The 19,396-nt window shown below is 39.1% G+C and overlaps 1 protein-coding gene across 1 annotated transcript; it reads left to right on the top strand.

The window, feature by feature from the left end:
• Nucleotides 1-4,281: 4,281 nt before the first annotated feature.
• On the top strand, nucleotides 4,282-8,274 carry LOC122020610 (profilin-like). Its single transcript, XM_042578615.1, has 3 exons — nucleotides 4,282-4,504; nucleotides 7,422-7,559; nucleotides 7,907-8,274. The coding sequence occupies exons 1-3, from the start codon at nucleotides 4,379-4,381 to the stop codon at nucleotides 8,039-8,041; spliced, it is 399 nt and encodes a 132-aa protein (XP_042434549.1). The 5' UTR covers nucleotides 4,282-4,378; the 3' UTR covers nucleotides 8,042-8,274.
• Nucleotides 8,275-19,396: the final 11,122 nt, after the last annotated feature.

Here is a 19,396-nt window from a genome sequence, read left to right as displayed (position 1 = left end):
GCCACACTGAAGTGTATACGTTGCTTTTGCGTTTGCTTCCCAGTTCTCGTATGGTAGTGGCTTGCCGGCGCCGTCAGTTGGCAGTTGAAGCCCGGTTTTGACGATCATCCAGACTTCAAAGTGAGTCTGGAGATACGCCTCCATCCGACCCTTCCAATCTCCGAAATCATCTCCGGAGAAGAGCGGTGGGTGAGCAGTGTTGTAGCCTTCTTGATGGGCCATTTTAAAAAGACGATCTCGCAAAATAAACACAATAAAACTTGTTCCAAGACTTAGTCTTGGATTAGTAGTGCGGGAGAGAAATAAAGATAGTAATAATTACGAGCTCGAGTGGTGTTGCACCAACTTCGGGCAAAAAATCGATTCGTAAAAAGAAATTAGAATATAGCTATGAGGCTAAATTCTAATTGACTCCGAACAAAACCACGAAAAGAAAATTGTCTTGAATAGTGGTTGCACTGATTCAAGATGACCCCGCTCTGATACCAATTGTTGGATCGAGACGTGCTAGAGGGGGGGTGAATAGCGCTCGTGGCTATTTTGATCGTATCGGAATCGTAAAACTATCAAAGTAAATATACGCAGCGGAAATGACAAATGCAATCACAGAGGGACATAAGAAGTTTTACTTCGTTCGGAGCCTAAGGCGACTCCTACTCGAAGGCCCGCGATCCTTGATCGCTTTCCGTGGGAAACAACTATAAGCTCGTAAAATGTACAATACGATATTACAATTGAAAGAACTAAAACAAATTATACCGACAACAATAAAGTAGCAGAATCTGAAGCTCCGGGTTGTCGGGGACTTGTAACAGCACTTCTGGGTGTTTCTAGAGCAGCTTGTAGCGTAAGGATTGCTTGGAGTTTGTTCTTCTGGTGCTGCTGCTCGAGACCCCTTATAAAGGGTGTTCAAGGCGCCTTGAAGCCCTTCAAGGCGCCTTAAATAGGCCGAGTCACCCACGGAGATCAGCACAGACTTGGTCGAACTTCATCCAGCTCAAGGCGCCTTGACCTACCCAAGGCGCCTTCAACCTTCAACCCAAGGCGCCTTGAACTTCATCTAAGGCGCCTCCAACCTTCTGCGCTGGCTTTTCCTGGTTCGCACCCGAGGCGCCTCGGACACTCCGAGTTGTAACTTGCTCCTTTGTTCCTGCAAAATGTGTTAGTCCCAAACACATACCATGCAAAACAAAGTTAGCACAGAAACATAATGAATGATAATAATGAAAGTTTTGACAGCATTCGAACTGTCCGGGTCTGACTTCAGGTTTCCCCCCGGAAACCCTAGGTCGACCCGACGCCTACTGTTCCCTCTACGGGGAACACGTCCTCACCTACTCCACTCAGGAGATTTACCTGTTGCCAGTGCGATCCTCCAGATCGACTGGACTTTTGCTCAGCACTCGACGCTTCCGGACTTTCTGCTGGACATCCGCTTCCCGGCTAGTCCAGTCTTTCACCTGGTTCGCGACACCAGGACTTTCCACCTAGGGTTACCACCCCCTAGGACTTTTGCCTGAAGCCATCGACCTGCCAAGACTTTCCGCATAGGGTTACCACCCCCTATGACCTAGGGTTACCACCCCCTAGGGTTTTTCCCTTTGCCTAACCGCAGCTAGGACTTTTCTCCACCTAGGGTTACCACCCCCTAGGACCTAGGGTTTTCACCTGCCTAACCGCAGTTAGGACTTTCCTGAAACACTCAACAAAGCTGTCAGATCACAAAACCCCTTAACTTTGAATCCTTTTCCATTATCAAAACTCGGGTTTGATCGTCGGATGCTTCCCGCACCAACAATCGCGACCCTAAATAGCAGGTGAATGTCCGCCTGGTGAGTAGCTAGCTCCAGTGGCTCGGAGCCGGACACGATATGGATCCGCAGAGTGATGCATGATCTGACTACAGCCTTGGCTCGCAGGCCGGAGCGCCACAGCGGCATTAAGGCCGAACACTCCATCGGCTCGCAGGCTGGGATACAATAACGGCACGAAGGCCGAATACACTCTCGGCTCGCAGGCCGGCATATAGACATAGTTCAATACCTGAACGACGGTTGCTCGGAGGGTAGCGACGGACAGCTGCACGGAGGTGGTACCCCGCTGTAGTCACCGGCAACGACCACTAGAAGTGCCGACGGCGGTGGGGGAGGTGTCGGTGGCTACTGGAGATGCCGGCGACGGTTGTGATAGCCGCCGGCAGTAGCAGTGACGGCAGGGGAGGCCGGCTGCCACTGGAGGAGGCGACGCTGGCCACCAGCAGCACTGGCCGGCAATGGCACTGGCCGGCAGCGGTGGCGCCTGTAGCTAGAGGTGGAGGTATAGTGAAATCACCGTGGTGCTTGGTGGCGGAACTCTGCTCGCGCGAAGAAGAGAAGAGGAGGTGGCGGCCAACGACCGATTCTGGCGAGGAAGGAGCAGACGATGTCGGCGGTTAGGTTGCGGTGGCGTGGAGCCACGGCTCGATGGCTGCGGAGCCACGTGATGCGCCGACAATAACGGCGAGAGGCAACGATGTCTAGAGAGAAGGGAGGAGATGGCCCGAGGATGATCGTCGCCGGCAGACCTCTCCGGCGTCGGTGACGATGGATCAAGAAGAAGCTTTTTCTCCCTCCCCCTGCGACGCCGGCGGAACCAGGGCTTCTGAAAGTGAACAAGGTTTTCCTTAAAACCCAAACCTAATTGGCCTCAATTGTCCAAAATGCCCTCACCTTTCATCCAAATTCCTATTCTGCCCCTTAATCACATCCGCATCATATTTTATGATAATTAAAATTCGGATGATTTATTTAAACTATTTCAAATCTACAAGAAAATTCATAAAATATTAGACTCTAATACAATATTAAAAATCAATATTGAATATTAACAATAAGAAAAAATATAGATAAATAGGTAACTTACATTGTAAGTTTATATATTGATGAAATTAAAATTTCAATTTAAGAATAAACTTTTCTAATTTAATTAGAAGATATTCAAAGAAGAAGAAGGGAGAAAATTAACGTCTAAGATTCGGACTTTATTCTTTAGAATCTTCTGACTTCTGTAAACAAATTAATAAAACAAGAGTTGTACGAATAAAGTCTTGAAAAGAGAAAAAAATCATTTACACTCTTTTCTTTCTTTCTTTTCTTTTTAGATTTTTTTTCTTAAATTTTAAAAGAAAATATATATTTTTTTTGGGCCTTTATTAAAATAATCAAATAAAATATTTTTTGGATTTTTATTAAAAATAATCTAATTATATATAATATATATTATATATGCATGTCAAATTTGGGGGCTCTTAAAAATCGAGGGTCCTAAGCCGTCGCTCCCGGTGGCATGACTCAAAATCGGTACTATTTATACTATAAATCTTTCATTATAAACCTCACCCCTGCCTCCCCTTTTTATGGTGGGGTTTATAATTTTTTTATAAACCAACCTCAAAATATTGGGACAAGATTTATAAAAAAAATTATAAAGAGAGTTTATATTCTTGTTCTGGATCTACATGCCCTTTGCATGTCCATTGTATGTTAGCCATGGAGAGAGTGAGTGTAGAAAGATTTATGATAATAAATAGAAGTTTTTTTTTTAAAATAAACTTTTTAATATTTTATGTAACAGCGATGTGACATAATATAAATCTCTATTGCGACTACGGATCAATCCATGTGGTCTGTTTAAAGCAAATACAGCCCAATTTGTTTCCTAGTCGAGCCCATTTGTTTTGCTCCAGACCAAATAAGCCAGGCCATGCCCAATATGATATAAATTTATTGTTGGTTAATGCAAGCCAGGCTGTATGGATGCACCCATTTGATATAAAAATGGAAAGCTGCGTGAAAATGGCTCGCGGGCCATAGAACCACACTAGCTTTTGAACTATCAAAGCAACTTAATGAATTCTTTTTCATTCTATTTGGAATCTCATCACGTTGCCAAATCTCTTTTATGTTATGCTTATTCCTTCGTTGACCTTAATCTAGATATATTTATAAGTGTAACCTTTACCGGGCTTAATTTATGAGATAACAAGTTATTAAAACAATTATAGCTCATTAAAAGATGTTATATTTAGTTTCCTAGAGCCTCTAGGTATATTTTGATTTTTAACTTCAAATATATCTTTTTCGTAAACAAATGCTTAATATATATTTTAATTCTATTTAAAATATCCACATTATTTATTTATCGTGGTTACCACGTCAAAATATCATTCGATTAACGCTATAATCAATTATTTGTTAAGTTTTATATTATCTGAAAATAATTTCGAGGCTTCGGAATTCACTTCCTATTTATTTTGCAGGAGGCACGCGAGAGAGAGAGAGAGAGAGAGAAAGAGGCGAAGAAGACAGGCATTAGAGCGAGAAAGAGGGCGAGAGAGAGGATGTCGTGGCAATCGTATGTCGACGAGCATCTGCTGTGCGAGGTGGCAAGCGGCGCGCGTCTTTCCGCTGCCGGCATTTTCGGTCATGGCGGCGACACATGGGCGGTCAGCGAATCCTTCCCCAAGGTTTCCTCTGCTTCCGTCGATCCCCTTTTGCATTGCCCCTTGATTTAAGTGCTTGATAGCTTGTAGTAGGTGCGATTTTTGCTCATCTGGATCCTGGCCGCGTTAGTCTATTGATCGTATAGTAGTCGATATGGGATTAAATTTTCAATTGATTAGTTCATGTACCAGATCTTTGGTGTTAGATCTGGTGGATCGCCGCTAAAAACTGGTTTTTTGTCCAGTTTATGGCGGGGTTTCGATTTTTTTTTCCCTTCTGTTTTGGTCAGATTGGGACGGACCTTCGAGCTTGCTCGCGACTTGCGGGGCCCATAAATATTTGCGAAAATAAAGTAAATAAACGGAATCATTTTTCTGCCTGTCTTTATTTCTACTTGTCCCCATTTTTTTTGTTAAGGGGAACGCGAAGCTTGAAAATATTTGTTCTGGAAGACAACCAAGACTAGAGCATGTAAACAACCACAAGAAGAAGAAAAGGACATGTATACTTGATTAAATATTTAATCCCAAATATTCCAAATTGATTGTTTTCATGATGGTTTATTATATACTCAATCAGCATATTAGCAGCGCCCATCGACTATGACACCCTAATAATCAATTTCGCAATTGATGAACCAAAATTATTCTTCAACCTTTTTAGTTGTCATCCAAGGGCAAACTACTGATTTTTTGCATCACTTTCTCCATCTTTTTGAGTTCAGTATTTTACTATACACCAAGAATTTTTTTTGATAGTATTTTAGCAAATTTATCTTGTACTTGTTATTGTAATGAATTGTTTTCTTCTTGTCAATCAGGAATACATTGATTTAATATTTCGTGTTGGTAATTATCACATTACATGATTCTTTCTACTTGTATATTCTTAATAAACAATATGGGTGTCATGCCTCGGTGTATGTTTAAAGTAATAAGAAATGCAATATTTTTTAGTATTCATGTGTCATTTTTTATTCATAACAAAATATCATGTATGGTATCCTTTTTAACATTATTTTTGTTTCTTTTAAATATTCAAATGGAGTTTATGAATTAATCTCCTAGCATAGATATTCAACGTATATTTTTGAATTTTATAGTTTTCAATTACATGTATTCATCATATGCTTTACCTAAATTTTCTTCTCAATCGAGAATGGTATACAAGTCTAATAATTTGATTCATAAAAGATGAAATCCGTCACCCCAGTGACCCCCCACCCTCACCATTGTGAGGGAGTAAATCATGAAACTGTAGATGATCCCCACGGGGAGGGTATGGTCACACGGCTTTGTCGGAATTCGACCATTGCATGATTTAGCAATTTTACCTTATGGTTACCATCTCAACTATGCCCTAGGGGCACAAGTCTAATAATTTGAGATCGTATTGCATGTTGAGATCAAATCTGATGGAGTTTCTTTTTCTTAACGTGTAAACTTCATGCAATTGTATTATTTCTATTTGTTTATTGATGTATGATCAACTATACTTTATAAGTTTTTATAGGTCAGAGCATAGAGCTGTTAGAAAACAATACATGCGAAAAGTTAAACGTACCAGACATGAGAATACTGAGATTGATGTGTTTATGTGTTAGATTATAAAGAGAAAACTACTACCTGATAACAACCAACCATGTTCGTCTTCAATAGATGAAGAAAATGAGTCTACCGGCATGTTGAAAGATGATGATTAAATTCTATACTACAACAACAACCAAACCTTATCCCACTAGGTGAGGTTGACTATATAGATCCTTCGCCATTAGATTCTATCCCCTAATATATTATCATATATATTTAAATAAATTTTATCTAGCTTTATTGTTACTAACCAAGTCTTTTGTTTTATCTTCCTCTTCCTTGTTTGATTTTATTTGACTAAATTCTATAGTTAGGCAAATTGAATTGATGAGTTGTAACAAATAATTGAGACTCAAAGGTTATTGTTATTGTCTATCTACTTGATCAACTTGGGAAGGCCTTAATTGTACCATTTAAAGGGAGTTATTGCAAAGAAAGGTTAGGTTTTGATAGTCAACCTAAGATTATGTTGTAGAATATTTTTGTCAAGATAGAAGGTCCAATTTCAAATACTAGATTGATTTGCATTGAATTCTGTTTTTAGTAAACTAAATGTTTTATCCCTTTTTTCTTTTGGGATGGCATGCGGCTGAGTTTTGAAGAAATCAAATTTGAAGATTGGATGCATTTACATTCATGATCTAGCATGTACAAAATGAAAACTTAATTCTTGATTCTATGAAATTTTAGATGGAAGTGCTTCATTTGCCTCTTTTCCATGGAAGTTTCATTTTCTCAATGTATCCAAATTTTTGGTCTATTTTTACTTTTGATGATCCATTCAACACCAAAAAGATAGACCTTAGGTCTATTTCATCTCTTCAACAAGTTTAGCAATAAAAAAAATGATAATCCCAGTTAGCCTCATTGACTATCCCTGGGATGACCAACCCGGTCCCACGGAAGTTTCCCACTGACCACCAGGCTAAATCAGGAAGCGCACGCGGCGGCCAGCCCAGAAACCCAGCATCCTTTGATTACGCCCTCCATTTGGAGGAAACATTCCTGCAAATACGCCGTAGCTAGGGTTCAAACCGTGGGTGTCTGAGTGACAACCTGGATGTCTTACCGCGACACCATGACCCCGGGGACAACAAGTTTAGCAATAAGCATAATGACCCAATTGCTATGCTGGAGAAATTAACCTATGATTAGCTTTTTAGAAAATTTTCTTTATTAATTATTTATTTCTGCTTAGGCCCTTATAATTATATAAAAATTATAATTATTAGCTCCCTTTGACTTGCCAAAATGTGAAAATATGAAAGTTCATATGGAAAATGTTTTTGATTCTGTTTCTGTTTTCTCTATACCTATCATATGTTAATGTGCATATCTTTCCAATACTCAGATCAAACCTGAAGAGTTTACTGCAATAATAAGTGACTTTGATGCGCCTGGATCTCTTGCGACAAATGGATTATACCTTGGTGGAACAAAGTTTATGGTTATCCAAGGCGAACCAGGTGCAGTAATTCGAGGGAAGAAGGTTAGTTTTTTGTTTGTATCTACGATTTGTTATGTTCAATTTTTAATCCCTTCGTACTAGATTTCTGTTTGTATGCTTGATCTTCAATTTACATTGAACTTATGTTTTGTGCACTGAGACACACACCCTCTGGATCTTGTCTAGTTGTATATAATTGTTAGCAATGCCGGATGATAATTTGTTATTTTGGTTGGTTCATGATTATTAATTTACAGAGACAGAAAAAAAACAAACTAATTACAATATATTTTAGCAAGATTGCTACTTACTGAACCGGCCATGTCTTTGTGTTAGTATTAATGATCTAGAATGCTTCTCTCTTCTTATATAAAAAAATTGATTTTCAGGGTAGCAGCGGTGTCACTATAAAAAAGACTAACATGGCTTTGATCTTCGGCATATATGACGAGTCGATGACCGGTGGAGAATGCAACATGGTCGTGGAGAGACTTGGCGATTACCTCTGCGATCAAGGCTTCTGAATCCAAGCATTGCAGCTTGATAAACTTCTTATTCTGTACTCGCATATTGAAAGAACCTGCATTGAATAATCAGCTAAAAGTCATGTTAGAGTATTCAAGTCCTGTTGGTTGCCTGTTAGCATGATCTCTAGAGCTGTATCATGCGAGGGTTAACCCTTCTCCTGTTTGTGTTTCTGTCTGTATCTTGAAAATGTTGTTGGAAGTTTGGTTTAAAGTTGGCATTAATTTGTGCATGATTTATGCTCTAAAAGTCAAATGCATGTATATCGTTTTAAACTTATTTCAAAATCCAATATTGTGTATACGTATCTCTAAATTTGTAAATCTCTCATTCATTCCATTCACATGAATCAAATTAGGGCTCCTTGATGTTTGCTTAAAGTTATATCTCTAAAATGTTATGTCAATTTTTTTGGAATTCCGTTTTTATTAAATTTTTCATTACTTTTCATTTATGGACTTGATTTTTTGTCACCAAATTTTTATCATTTAAAACTGCCAAGTTCTTCTGGAATCAATTATGGATTTCATTGATGCCCTGGGGTTATGGTAAGCTGAGGGATGGGCTCACTTGGCAACTAGTTATTGCATTTGAGGAGTTTAAATTTCATCTTGGGACTACTACGTCTGAGGAAAATTTTCGTGGGCTAGACTGGCCAAATGGATTTCATTGATCGATTCTAGAAACAAAGCCTTTATAAAAAAAAAATTAATTTTTTTTGCCTTATTTCTTTGCTGACAGAACGTGGAATTGAAAAAAAAGGATTTTTTTTCTTATAAAATAATTTTAAAATATTCTCTATTTTTTAATATTTTTTTTTAAAAATAAATATAGAAATTACCAACTAAACAATATTTTTCCTTTTCTTATAAAATGAAAATAAAAAACTAACTAAACCTAATGCTGCCTAAATTATTTCGCTTCTTTCAGTATTTAACTTCTTAATTTTTATCTACTAAATTTTAAATATTCTAAAATAATTAAAAATATATAATCTTCAAATAATGTCATTTGGAATGCAAATGAACCTTCTATTAAAGACTATAAATAACTTGCCGATGAAAATTTTTCATGGGCTGAGTTTGTCCACCTCAAAATTAATCGAGATACATGTCAATTAAAAAATTATAAATATAATAACAATAAATTAGGAAGCATCCAACAGTAGTTGCTTATATTTATGGGACAGGAGATTAAGGGGACAGGAGATTAAGAGGACTATTAATATAACGGATCTATATTTTTTATATATATAAAATATTAGTTGCACACGTTTTGTATAAATAATATAATACATGAATACGAAAATAAATATTTACTGTCAAATAATTAAATAATATTATTCAATGCTAGTATGATTTATTTTATAAAAATCTTAATCCAAAAATAAAGTAGAAATTAAACTATTAATTATACCTCAAGTTATATTGAGAATATCTTATATCATCTGAAGAATCAATGAGATAATCGATGAGATACAAAGATGGATACATATGGTTGTGATTTTTTCCGAAAAATTGATAAGATATAGATGAATTGATACGACTATATCGATATGTAGATATGCAGAAGAACCGAAATAGATAGTGCGTTGTGATATAAAAAGGATAAGAAGAAAACTGTAGCAAAAATTGGAGAGGGGAGGAGAGAATGATGAAGAACCAATGAGGATTAAGACGGTGAGAAGAAGTAATGCAGATAGTAAAAATTAGGTTATGCGTGTGTAATTTGAGAAAGATAAGAAGTTGAAATTAATAATAATCTTTGAAATTATTTTCGATGTGAAAAAAGGGCATTAACGTAATTTAATTTTGGACTTCACTAAATCAACTGAGAGTTGGTATTAAATGGTTCATATTCTTAATTAAATAGTAAGATATTTTTACTTTTTAATGTGACTTTCATATTCTCCATGTGGGTGTTCCACATATAAGTCCAGATATATTCTTTATTGATTGACGCATATGATTTATACCAGTTTGAATATCTTAGACCCTAAACCATGGTCCCCTCTTGGTCCCCTCCAAAACGACACATTTCAGATGTCGTTTCGTTTACGCTAGCCTAAATTTTAGTAAAGAATGCCACATTGAACATAAGCTTGCAAATTTCGACGAAAAAAGTTAAAAACAACCCCCAACTTTTATAAATGTCTATATTTTATCAAAGAACACCACACTGAACTTAAGCTTAAAATAATATCAATTTATCATTTTTTGTACTATGAGCATAAATAAAATGACATGAAATTTATCATTTTGGAGGGGATCATTAGATTTAGGATCCAGAAGATCCGAACTAGATTTATACCAGGATGATACCATCATGATCAATTCCCAATGAAATCCTTAAATCCCTCATCATTTATCTCATTTCACTTTAGAAAGTATGAGGTCACCCCCAAGGGGCGTGAAGGTGAGTATTTCAACTTTTGCCACATATATCACGAATGTAGATATCAATTATAAAACATAGGGTAAAAGGTGATTCGTGTTGGTGCAATATTCCCCAGGTCAAGGTTGACCAAGTTGACTGAGCTTGAATTCAGTCAAGCTCGAGTCTTGATGTTTGGATTTCGATGTTTGACAATACATATAGACAACACATGAAGATTGCAGGTGCAATTGTTCATGTGGGGAGATTGTGAAGGAGAGTCAAGTAGGACAAGGTTGACTGGATACTTGACTGGAAAATCCTAGTGAGTGAAGCTAGGTGAAAGTCCTGGTGAGTGAAGCCAGGTAGAAGAAAAATTCTGGTGAGTGAAGCCAGGTGAAAGTCCTAGTGAGTGAAGCTAGACAGAAGAGAAATCCTGGTGAGTGAAGCCAGGTGAAAGTCCTGGTGAGTGAAGCCAGGCAGAAGAAAAATCCTAGTGAGTGAAGCTAGGTGAAAGTCCTGGTAAGTGAAGCCAGGCAGAATGAAAGTCTTGGTGAGTGAAGCCGGGCAGAAGAAAAATCCTAGTGAGTGAAGCTAGGTGAAAGTCCTGGTGAGTGAAGCCAGGGAGAATGAAAGTCCTAGTGAGTGAAGCCAGGCAGAAGGAAAATCCTAGTGAGTGAAGGTAGGTGAAAGTCCTGGTGAGTGAAGCCAGGCAGAATGAAAGTCCTAGTGAGTGAAGCTAGGCAGAAGAGAAATCCTGGTGAGTGAAACCAGGTGAAAGACCTGGTGAGTGAAGCCAGGCAGACGGGAAGTCCTGGTGAGTGAAGCCAGGCAAGGAAAATCCAGATGGATCAAGGATGATCGGACATCTGGTGTTGGAAAGTCCAAGTAAGTCAAAGGGATTGACCGGATACTTGGCACGGGAAATCCAGGTGGATCAAGGTTGATCGGACACCTGGTGAAGATAAGTTCAAGTGGGTCAAGGTTGACCGGACAGTTAGTGAGCGAGTTCTAGCAGGTCAAGGGTGACCGGATGCTAGGCACAATGTACCAACAGGTCATGATTGACCAGATGTTGGTGTGGGGGATTTGGGGCTTGTTTTTGGGCAAGAACAAGAAGCTGAATCGATCAGCCGATCGATTGGCACATGCCCAATCGATCGGCCGATCGATCGGGTGAGTCCCCGCGACAAGCATCCTCCCAATCGATCAGTGGATCGATTGGGGAGAAGTGTCGTGCGAACAGAATCCCTCTGGATCGATTGGGCGATCGATCCAGAGGTCCCAATCGATCAGTGGATCGATTGGGAGCTGCTATTTGTGCACGATAAGCCCTGGATCGATCAACCGATCGATCCAAGCAATTTCTGAGAGCACAAAGGTGCTCTGGATCGATCATCCTATCGATCCAAAGCCTTCCCAATCGATTGGGAGCAATCTAATCGATCGGGATCCGATCGTTGGCATCATATTTAGCTGCAGGCGTTCGATTCCTTCGGAAGAACTTCCACGGCTTCTTCTCCAGCGAGCACAGCAACTCCACAGCTTCTTCACAAAGTTCACATCGCCAGTTCTTGAAGGATTTTGGAGGTTTTTCCAAGTCAAGAGGCGGATCTACAACAAGAAGAAGAAATCTAGGGTTAGGGTTTTCTTGTGCTAACTTGTAAGCTTTTAGCTTGTATTTTGTTCTCTTTCCCTTTCTTCTTGTAGTGTGAACTTGTAGGGCTTCTCCGCCTTTGGTAGTTACCATAAAGGAGTGTTTTCATAGTGGAGGGTGCGTGAGTTTGTGGATCCTTGGATTAGTCACCTCTTGTGAGGTGGATACCAAGTAAATCCTCTTGTTAGCGTTGTATATTTTGTTTCTTTGTAATTTCCGCTGCATATCTTGAAGAAATAAGCAACGAAGAGCACGACGAGCACACCGAGCTATTCACCCCCCTCTAGCTACACAATTGGTCCCAACAAGTGATATCAGAGCGAGACCGCTCTTCACCGGAATCATCGCCGGAAGGGGCAAAGAGCTAGAGGGTGAAGAAGTTGGAGCAAAATTCTTCAAGTCAAAGACTTCATCACAAGAAGCTCAACTTAAATGGAATTCCAAGATGGACTTGGATTCGATACAAGGGTGCCTCCATCATTTATTTCAACAAGCTTTGATGTTTGGAAATCAAGGATCGAGAATTTCTTGATGATAGAGATAGAGCAATGGTTTGCTCTAATGGAAGGCTTCGAAGCTCCAAGAAATTCAAAAGGAAAGATCCTCAAGAAAAGCAAGAGTCAAGAACAAATTCAAAGGTGCGAGGCGATTGACAAGGTAACCAAATTATTGGTTAACTTATTGCCAAGCACAATTCTTTGCAAAATTGGAGAATTTGAAGATGCGAAAGAATTATGGAGAAAGTTGGCCGAGATTCATGAGATCCCCTCCACTGTACCAAACCAAGAAGAATCCAAAGAGGATGACTCAATGGAGCGAAATCAAGAGGAGGAGAATTCCGAAGGTGAGAGATGCTTATCTTCCGAAGAAGAAGTCCAAGAAGCTTCATCTTCAAAAGAATGTAATGAAGAGGGCAAGGAGAGGGCATACTCCTTGTTCCATATACAAGACGAAGATGAAGAAGCCTCCACCTCTAGGATTGAGGGGGAGTATAGATCATTGACAGCGGAGCAAGAAGAAGCCTCCACATCCGAGTCAAGAGAAGAAGTGGATGAAGAAGTTTCCACCTCCACAAGTCAAGTCAAATCTATTGAAGGAGCACCATTATCAGAACAAGAGGAAGCTTCTACCTCCGGATCAAAAGGAGAAGATGACATCCCTACACAGGAAGGTAAAAATGTTTCAATTAAAAATAAAAATCACATTGTATGTTTTGAGTGTAGGGAACATGGGCATTACAAGATCAAATGCCCCAACTTGGCCAAGAAGAAGGGCCAAGTGGTACTAAAGGGCAAAGAAAAGCCAAAGGAGACCGCCCCCACAACAAAGAAGAGCAAGGAGCACATTGTGTGCTTTTTGTGCAACCAAAAGGGACATTATAGAATTCAATTTCCCAAGGGGAAGAAAGCGGTCAAGGCTCATGGAGGAAGCACAACTCAAGGGGGAGCCTCCAAGGTAAAAAGAAAGGTATCATTTATTGAGCCTACTCCCTTGAATAATGGTAAAAAGCATGTTAGTTCCAATTTCTATTATTGTAATGCTATTTACCATAAAAGTAGAAAGCATGATAAGATTAATGAAAATCATATGGCTCTACATGCTAAAACTACCACACCTAGGGTTAAGAAGGTAGATGAAAATCTAGGCAAGAAAACAAAGAATTTTATGTATGTGTCTAGAAATAAAAATGCTCATGGATTTAATGAAAAACCAAAAACTAAGGACTTAATGGTGGAAAATCAAGTCTTGAGGTCAAGACTTGATAAATTAGAAAAGACCCTAAAAAGGATGGAAAATATCCTAAAAGGGCAAAATGAGCAAAATCTAGGTTTAGGACAACAAGGGTCATCCAAGGGTCATAGAGGTTTGGGATACAAACCTAAAACTAAAGAGGATGTGCCTTCTTACCATAGAGTTCCATATAGTTATGGAACTAACCCTAGGCCTAGTGGTCAAGTCAAAAATACAAGGGAAGTTATCCCTAGAAGTATTTTTGCAACAATAAACGTGACTAAGACTTCTAAGAAGTCTAAGAAAGTCACTAGGAAGGTCACAAGGGAAGCAATCCCTAGGGTTGACCTAGAAAATGTGACCAAGGCCCCTAAGAAGCCTAACAAAGTCACTAGGAAGGTATCTAGGGAAGTTATCCCTAATGAATACCTAGAGCATCCAAGGAGCACCAATAGGTTTTGGATTCCTAGGAGCATTTTCTCTACCCCATAAATGGATTAGAGAGTGTCAACTCAACTTGGAAGGGTAGTTAACCCAACTTTGGTGAAGTTGACACTCAAGGAGCATTTTCAAGGTTATTATTAACCTTTGAAAATGAAGAAGAATTAATGATTTACTCTCATAAGAGTAAAATGTGTCACAATTTGATAAATTGGAAGATATTTTAAGTGACACAAATTGGGAAAATCATAAGAACTACCAAGTTAGGATTTTGGTATGTTCTTAGGAAATTAAAGGCAATGTATGCCTTAACTCAAATGGTTACTCTTTAAAGGAGTAATTTGTGCCAAAATTAGAGGAATATGTTTAATTTAAATTGACACAAATTAGGAAAAGTAAAAGAAATGTCAAAGTTGGATTATTGGCATTTTCTTGGAAAATAGTGGACAATCTAGGTTTTAAATCGTATTCTAGCTAAGGATTAAGGATACTTAGGTAGACAACCTAAGTATTTTATTTATGCAAATTGTCATGTTTTGTTTGCCCATAATATGTCATGACATCATATTTATTTTTGCATTCACATTTTATTATGAAAACTACAAAAATACCATGTCATGTCATACATACATCATGTATTTATAAGATATTTTCTTTTGAAAATTATTTCTTTTTGATATATGCCATAACATTATCATGCATTATTTTAATTCCTTGCAATTAAGGACTAATGACATTTATTAACAAGTAATATCCTTGGTGGATGTTCATAACCACAAAATGCCTAGGTAGATATGCATGCATGATCCCTAGATTAGGGCAAAACCAAAAGTCTACATCTCACTAAGAACTATAAGGTGACTTGTATGTGTTTTAGTACACATTAGATACAAGTGAGATGTTAGGATGATGAACAAAAACTCAAGATATTGATTTAGTGCATTCTTGTGAGTTTTAAATTCATCAAACACATAGTTATGTGTTTTCCAATCATTGGGAAAGCTAATGTACAAGTCATGTGCATTGAGCCCAAGGAACATGGTTGGATATTGGTTTTGAAAATCATTTTAAAATGCTTTTGGAAAACTTTGATGAAGACTATCTTTTGATAGTGATCATCATTGAAGAGTTAGGCACAAACTTGAGGAAAACACTAAAATTTTTGTAAGTTTTCAAGTTTGTGTCCACCTTTGAAAATATGAAGTATTTTCTTAGAAAACTATTTTTCCATGATAATATATGCCCTAAATAATGTCTACAACAATTTTTATGATTTTTAGAATTTTGTAGATTTTTCTAGGGGTTTCTGAAATTGACTGAAATTGAATTTCAGCTTTTTCAGAGCTTCAATCGATCACCCGATCGATTGAAGGGTCTCAATTGATCGGGCAATCGATTGAGAGCAAGCTTCTCGCGAACAGAAGCTTCCTGGATCGATCCACTGATAGATCCAGTCCTCCTGAATCGATCAGTGGATCGATTCAAGCAGGTTCAATCGATTGGGACCCAACTCCAATCGATTGGGAATGCTGATTTTGGCTGGTAAAGCCTGATTTCAATATTTTGGATCATCTTTAGTCTAGGTAACCATTCCTAACCCCTCAAAACATATTTGTATATATTAAGGGGAGTTTTAATGATGAAAACAAGGACGGATTGGTTAAGGAAGACTAAGTAGAAGTTTAGGTTGAGGTTTGGTTTCATTATTGAATTTATGGACCTCAAAACTTCTATTTTGGGTTTCCTAAAGGTTTAGGGACTCCAAGTCATTGTTGGTGCAATGACAGAAGTCACGATCATGTCTTTAGGGGGAGTTACTCTTTAAGGACATGAAAATTTAATTTTCATACACCTTGGAAGGTGGTTAACCTTCTTTCGTGAAAATGCTCAAGGTTGGGGATTTGACTACAATGGAGAGTGGATATCTTCATTGTTCCAAGTGGTGCATGCTCATGGATGAGCATTTGATGATAATGAAGGGTATGAGACCTTCATTTGAATCGTGTGTGTAGACAACGAGTGAAGTTGTATGCAACAAGTGAATATACCAAGTGGTATATGCTCAAGAATGGACGTTAAGAATAATGAAGGATATGAGATCTTCGTTATTATGTTGTGAACAACGAGTGAAGTTGTGAACAACGTAGGGTAACTCTTCAGGAGGAGAGTTTGTTTTGTTATGTGCCCAAAGATGAAGCATATAGGGATTTGATGTATGCCAATAAGGGGAGAATGAAAGGGTTTAAGTTAGGCCTTCATTATCTAAGAGGGAGTTTGCCCTCTTAGGGGGAGAATGTAGGATTTAACTTACGTCTTCATTACCTAGTGGCATGAAGGGAGTTGAGGCTATGGGATTAGCCTAACTTAAATGTGGTATCGTCAAACATCAAACAGGGGGAGATTGTTGATGCAATATTCCCCAGGTCAAGGTTGACCAAGTTGACTGAGCTTGAATTGAGTCAAGCTCGAGTATTGATGTTTGGATTTCGATGTTTGACAATACATATAGACAACACATGAAGATTGCAGGTGCAATTGTTCATGTGGGGAGATTGTGAAGGAGAGTCAAGTAGGTCAAGGTTGACTGGATACTTGACTGGAAAATCTTAGTGAGTGAAGCTAGGTGAAAGTCCTAGTGAGTGAAGCCAGGCAAAAGAAAAATTCTGGTGAGTGAAGCCAGGTGAAAGTCCAAGTGAGTGAAGCTAGGAAGAAGAGAAATCCTGGTGAGTGAAGCCAGGTGAAAGTCCTGGTGAGTGAAGCCAGGCAGAAGAAAAATCCTAGTGAGTGAAGCTAGGTGAAAGTCCTGGTGAGTGAAGCCAGGCAGAAGAAAAATCCTAGTGAGTGAAGCTAGGTGAAAGTCCTGGTGAGTGAAGCCAGGCAGAATGAAAAGTCCTAGTGAGTGAAGCCAGGCAGAAAGAAAATCCTAGTAAGTGAAGCTAGGTGAAAGTCCTGGTGAGTGAAGCCAGGCAGAATGAAAGTCCTAGTGAGTGAAGCCAGACAGAAGGCAAAACCTAGTGAGTGAAGCTAGGTGAAAGTCCTGGTGAGTGAAGCCAGGCAGAATGAAAGTCCTAGTGAGTGAAGCTAGGCAGAAGAGAAATCCTGGTGAGTGAAGCCAGGTGAAAGACCTGGTGAGTGAAGCCAGGCAGACGGGAAGTCCTGGTGAGTGAAGCCAAGCAAGGAAAATCCAGATGGATCAAGGATGATCGGACATCTGGTGTTGGGAAGTCCAAGTAGGTCAAAGGGATTGACCGGATACTTGGCACGGGAAATCCAGGTTGATCAAGGTTGATCGAACACCTGGTGAAGATAATTCCAAGTGGGTCAAGGTTGACCGGACGCTTAGTGAGCGAGTTCTAGCAGGTCAAGGGTGATCAGATGCTAGGCACAATGTATCAACAGGTCATGGTTGATCATATGTTGGTGTGGGGGATTTGGGGCTTGTTTTTGGGCAAGAACAAGAAGCTGGATCGATCAGCCGATCGATTGGCACATGCCCAATCGATCGGCCGATCGATCGGGTGAGTCCCCGCGACAAGCATCCTCCCAATCGATCAGTGGATCGATTGGGGAGAAGTGTCACGCGAACAGAATCCCTCTGGATCGATCGGGCGATCGATCCAGAGGTCCCAATTGATCAGTGGATCAATTGGGAGCTGCTGTTTGTGCACGATAAGCCCTAGATCAATCAGCCGATCGATCCAAGCAATTTCTGAGAGCACAGAGGTGCTCTGGATTGATCAGCCTATCGATCCAAAGCCTCCCCGATCGATTGGGAGCAATCCAATCGATCGGGATCCAACCGTTGGCATCATATTTAGCTACAGGCGTTCGATTCCTTTGGAAGAACTTCCACGGCTTCTTCTCCAACGAGCACAGCAACTCCATAGCTTCTCCACAAAGTTCAGATCGCCTCGCCTAAAGGAGAAATTAGTGCGCTTTACTTCCTTGGATTAACAACCTCCCCGGTTATAACCAAGTAAATTCTTGGTGCCTCTGTCTTTTAGTTTCTTTATTATACTTATGCAAGTGTTAGATTTATAAAGTTCTAAATCCGAGAAAGTTTTTTTTGTTTTATTTTTGTGCAGGGGTTATTCACCCCCGCTAGCCGACCGCCAATGGTCCTAACAAGTAGTATCAGAGCAAGGACACTTTAGGAGCACTAACCGCCGAATGAAGCACACGAGATGGCCGGACCGAGCATCTACCCACCAGTATTTGAGGAGGAGTTCACTTTTTGGAAACGCCGGATGGAGGTATATTTTAAAACTGATTTTAATATTTCGCTAACAATTAAGTATGATTTTGATATGCCCAAGAACAAAGAAGGAAAAGAAATTGAGAAGCATCGATGGATTGAAAAGCAACGCAACAACTTCATGGCTATAGGTAAGGCTGAGTTCCACCTTCTGAGTGTTTTGCCTGTCCAAGATGTCGACAGAATCGGCAATTACGAGAATGCAAAAGAACTTTGGGAAAAGTTCTTAAAACTTTATGAAGAACCAAAAGTAGCCAAATCCAACTCCTCGATGAACTCCGAGTCGTTATCAGAAGCAGAAAACGAGGAAATTACTAAAACTGCTCTCATAACCGAGTACCTACCTGAATATAAAGAAAGTTCTTCAGAAATGAGCATTGAGAGCATCAATGAAGGGGGAGCAATGTCGAAGGAAAGTAGCTCTATAGGGGAAGCATCAGAAGTCGACAAGGTAAGCTAGGTACGGTCTCTATCCTTAACCAATTGTTTAATTTGATAAAAATGTTGTCTAAAGATTCTTGTAAATCAGAAATAAAAAATAAAAAATTATTAATAGGGAATAATAAGTTAAAAGGAACTCTAGCAATAGCTTGTCAATTAGAGAATTTCGATAAACTAAAAATAGAAAATGAAATGTTAAAGGAACATACACAAACTTTAAAAATTTCTACATGTTCAAAATTCTCTATGTAAAATACCAAAAATGGGTGGATAACCATAAGGGAATTTTCCAAAATCTTTAGAAATTTTCTGGGAATTTTTCGGAGCTCGTATGGTGAGTTTAAGGGGATTAAATATTTGGTCTCAGGAAAGCCTGTTTAGGCTACCCCATTTAAACGAGGAAAAGTTGATTTTCCTTTTTCTTTTTTTTTCTTTCTACCCCGCCGCGACGCCGTT

This window comes from Zingiber officinale, chromosome 1A, assembly GCF_018446385.1.
Source record: "Zingiber officinale cultivar Zhangliang chromosome 1A, Zo_v1.1, whole genome shotgun sequence".
Classification (NCBI taxonomy): Eukaryota; Viridiplantae; Streptophyta; class Magnoliopsida; order Zingiberales; family Zingiberaceae; genus Zingiber; species Zingiber officinale.
The sequence above is the reverse complement of the archived record's forward strand: the minus strand, read 5'-3'. Positions and strand labels throughout refer to the sequence as shown.

Coding starts and splice junctions, on each gene's coding strand:
- LOC122020610 (XM_042578615.1), top strand. CDS start 4,379: ATGTCGTGGCAATCGTATGTCGACGAGCATCTGCTGTGCGAGGTGGCA. Junction 4,505..7,421: donor TCAGCGAATCCTTCCCCAAG/GTTTCCTCTGCT, acceptor TCCAATACTCAG/ATCAAACCTGAAGAGTTTAC. Junction 7,560..7,906: donor CAGTAATTCGAGGGAAGAAG/GTTAGTTTTTTG, acceptor ATTGATTTTCAG/GGTAGCAGCGGTGTCACTAT.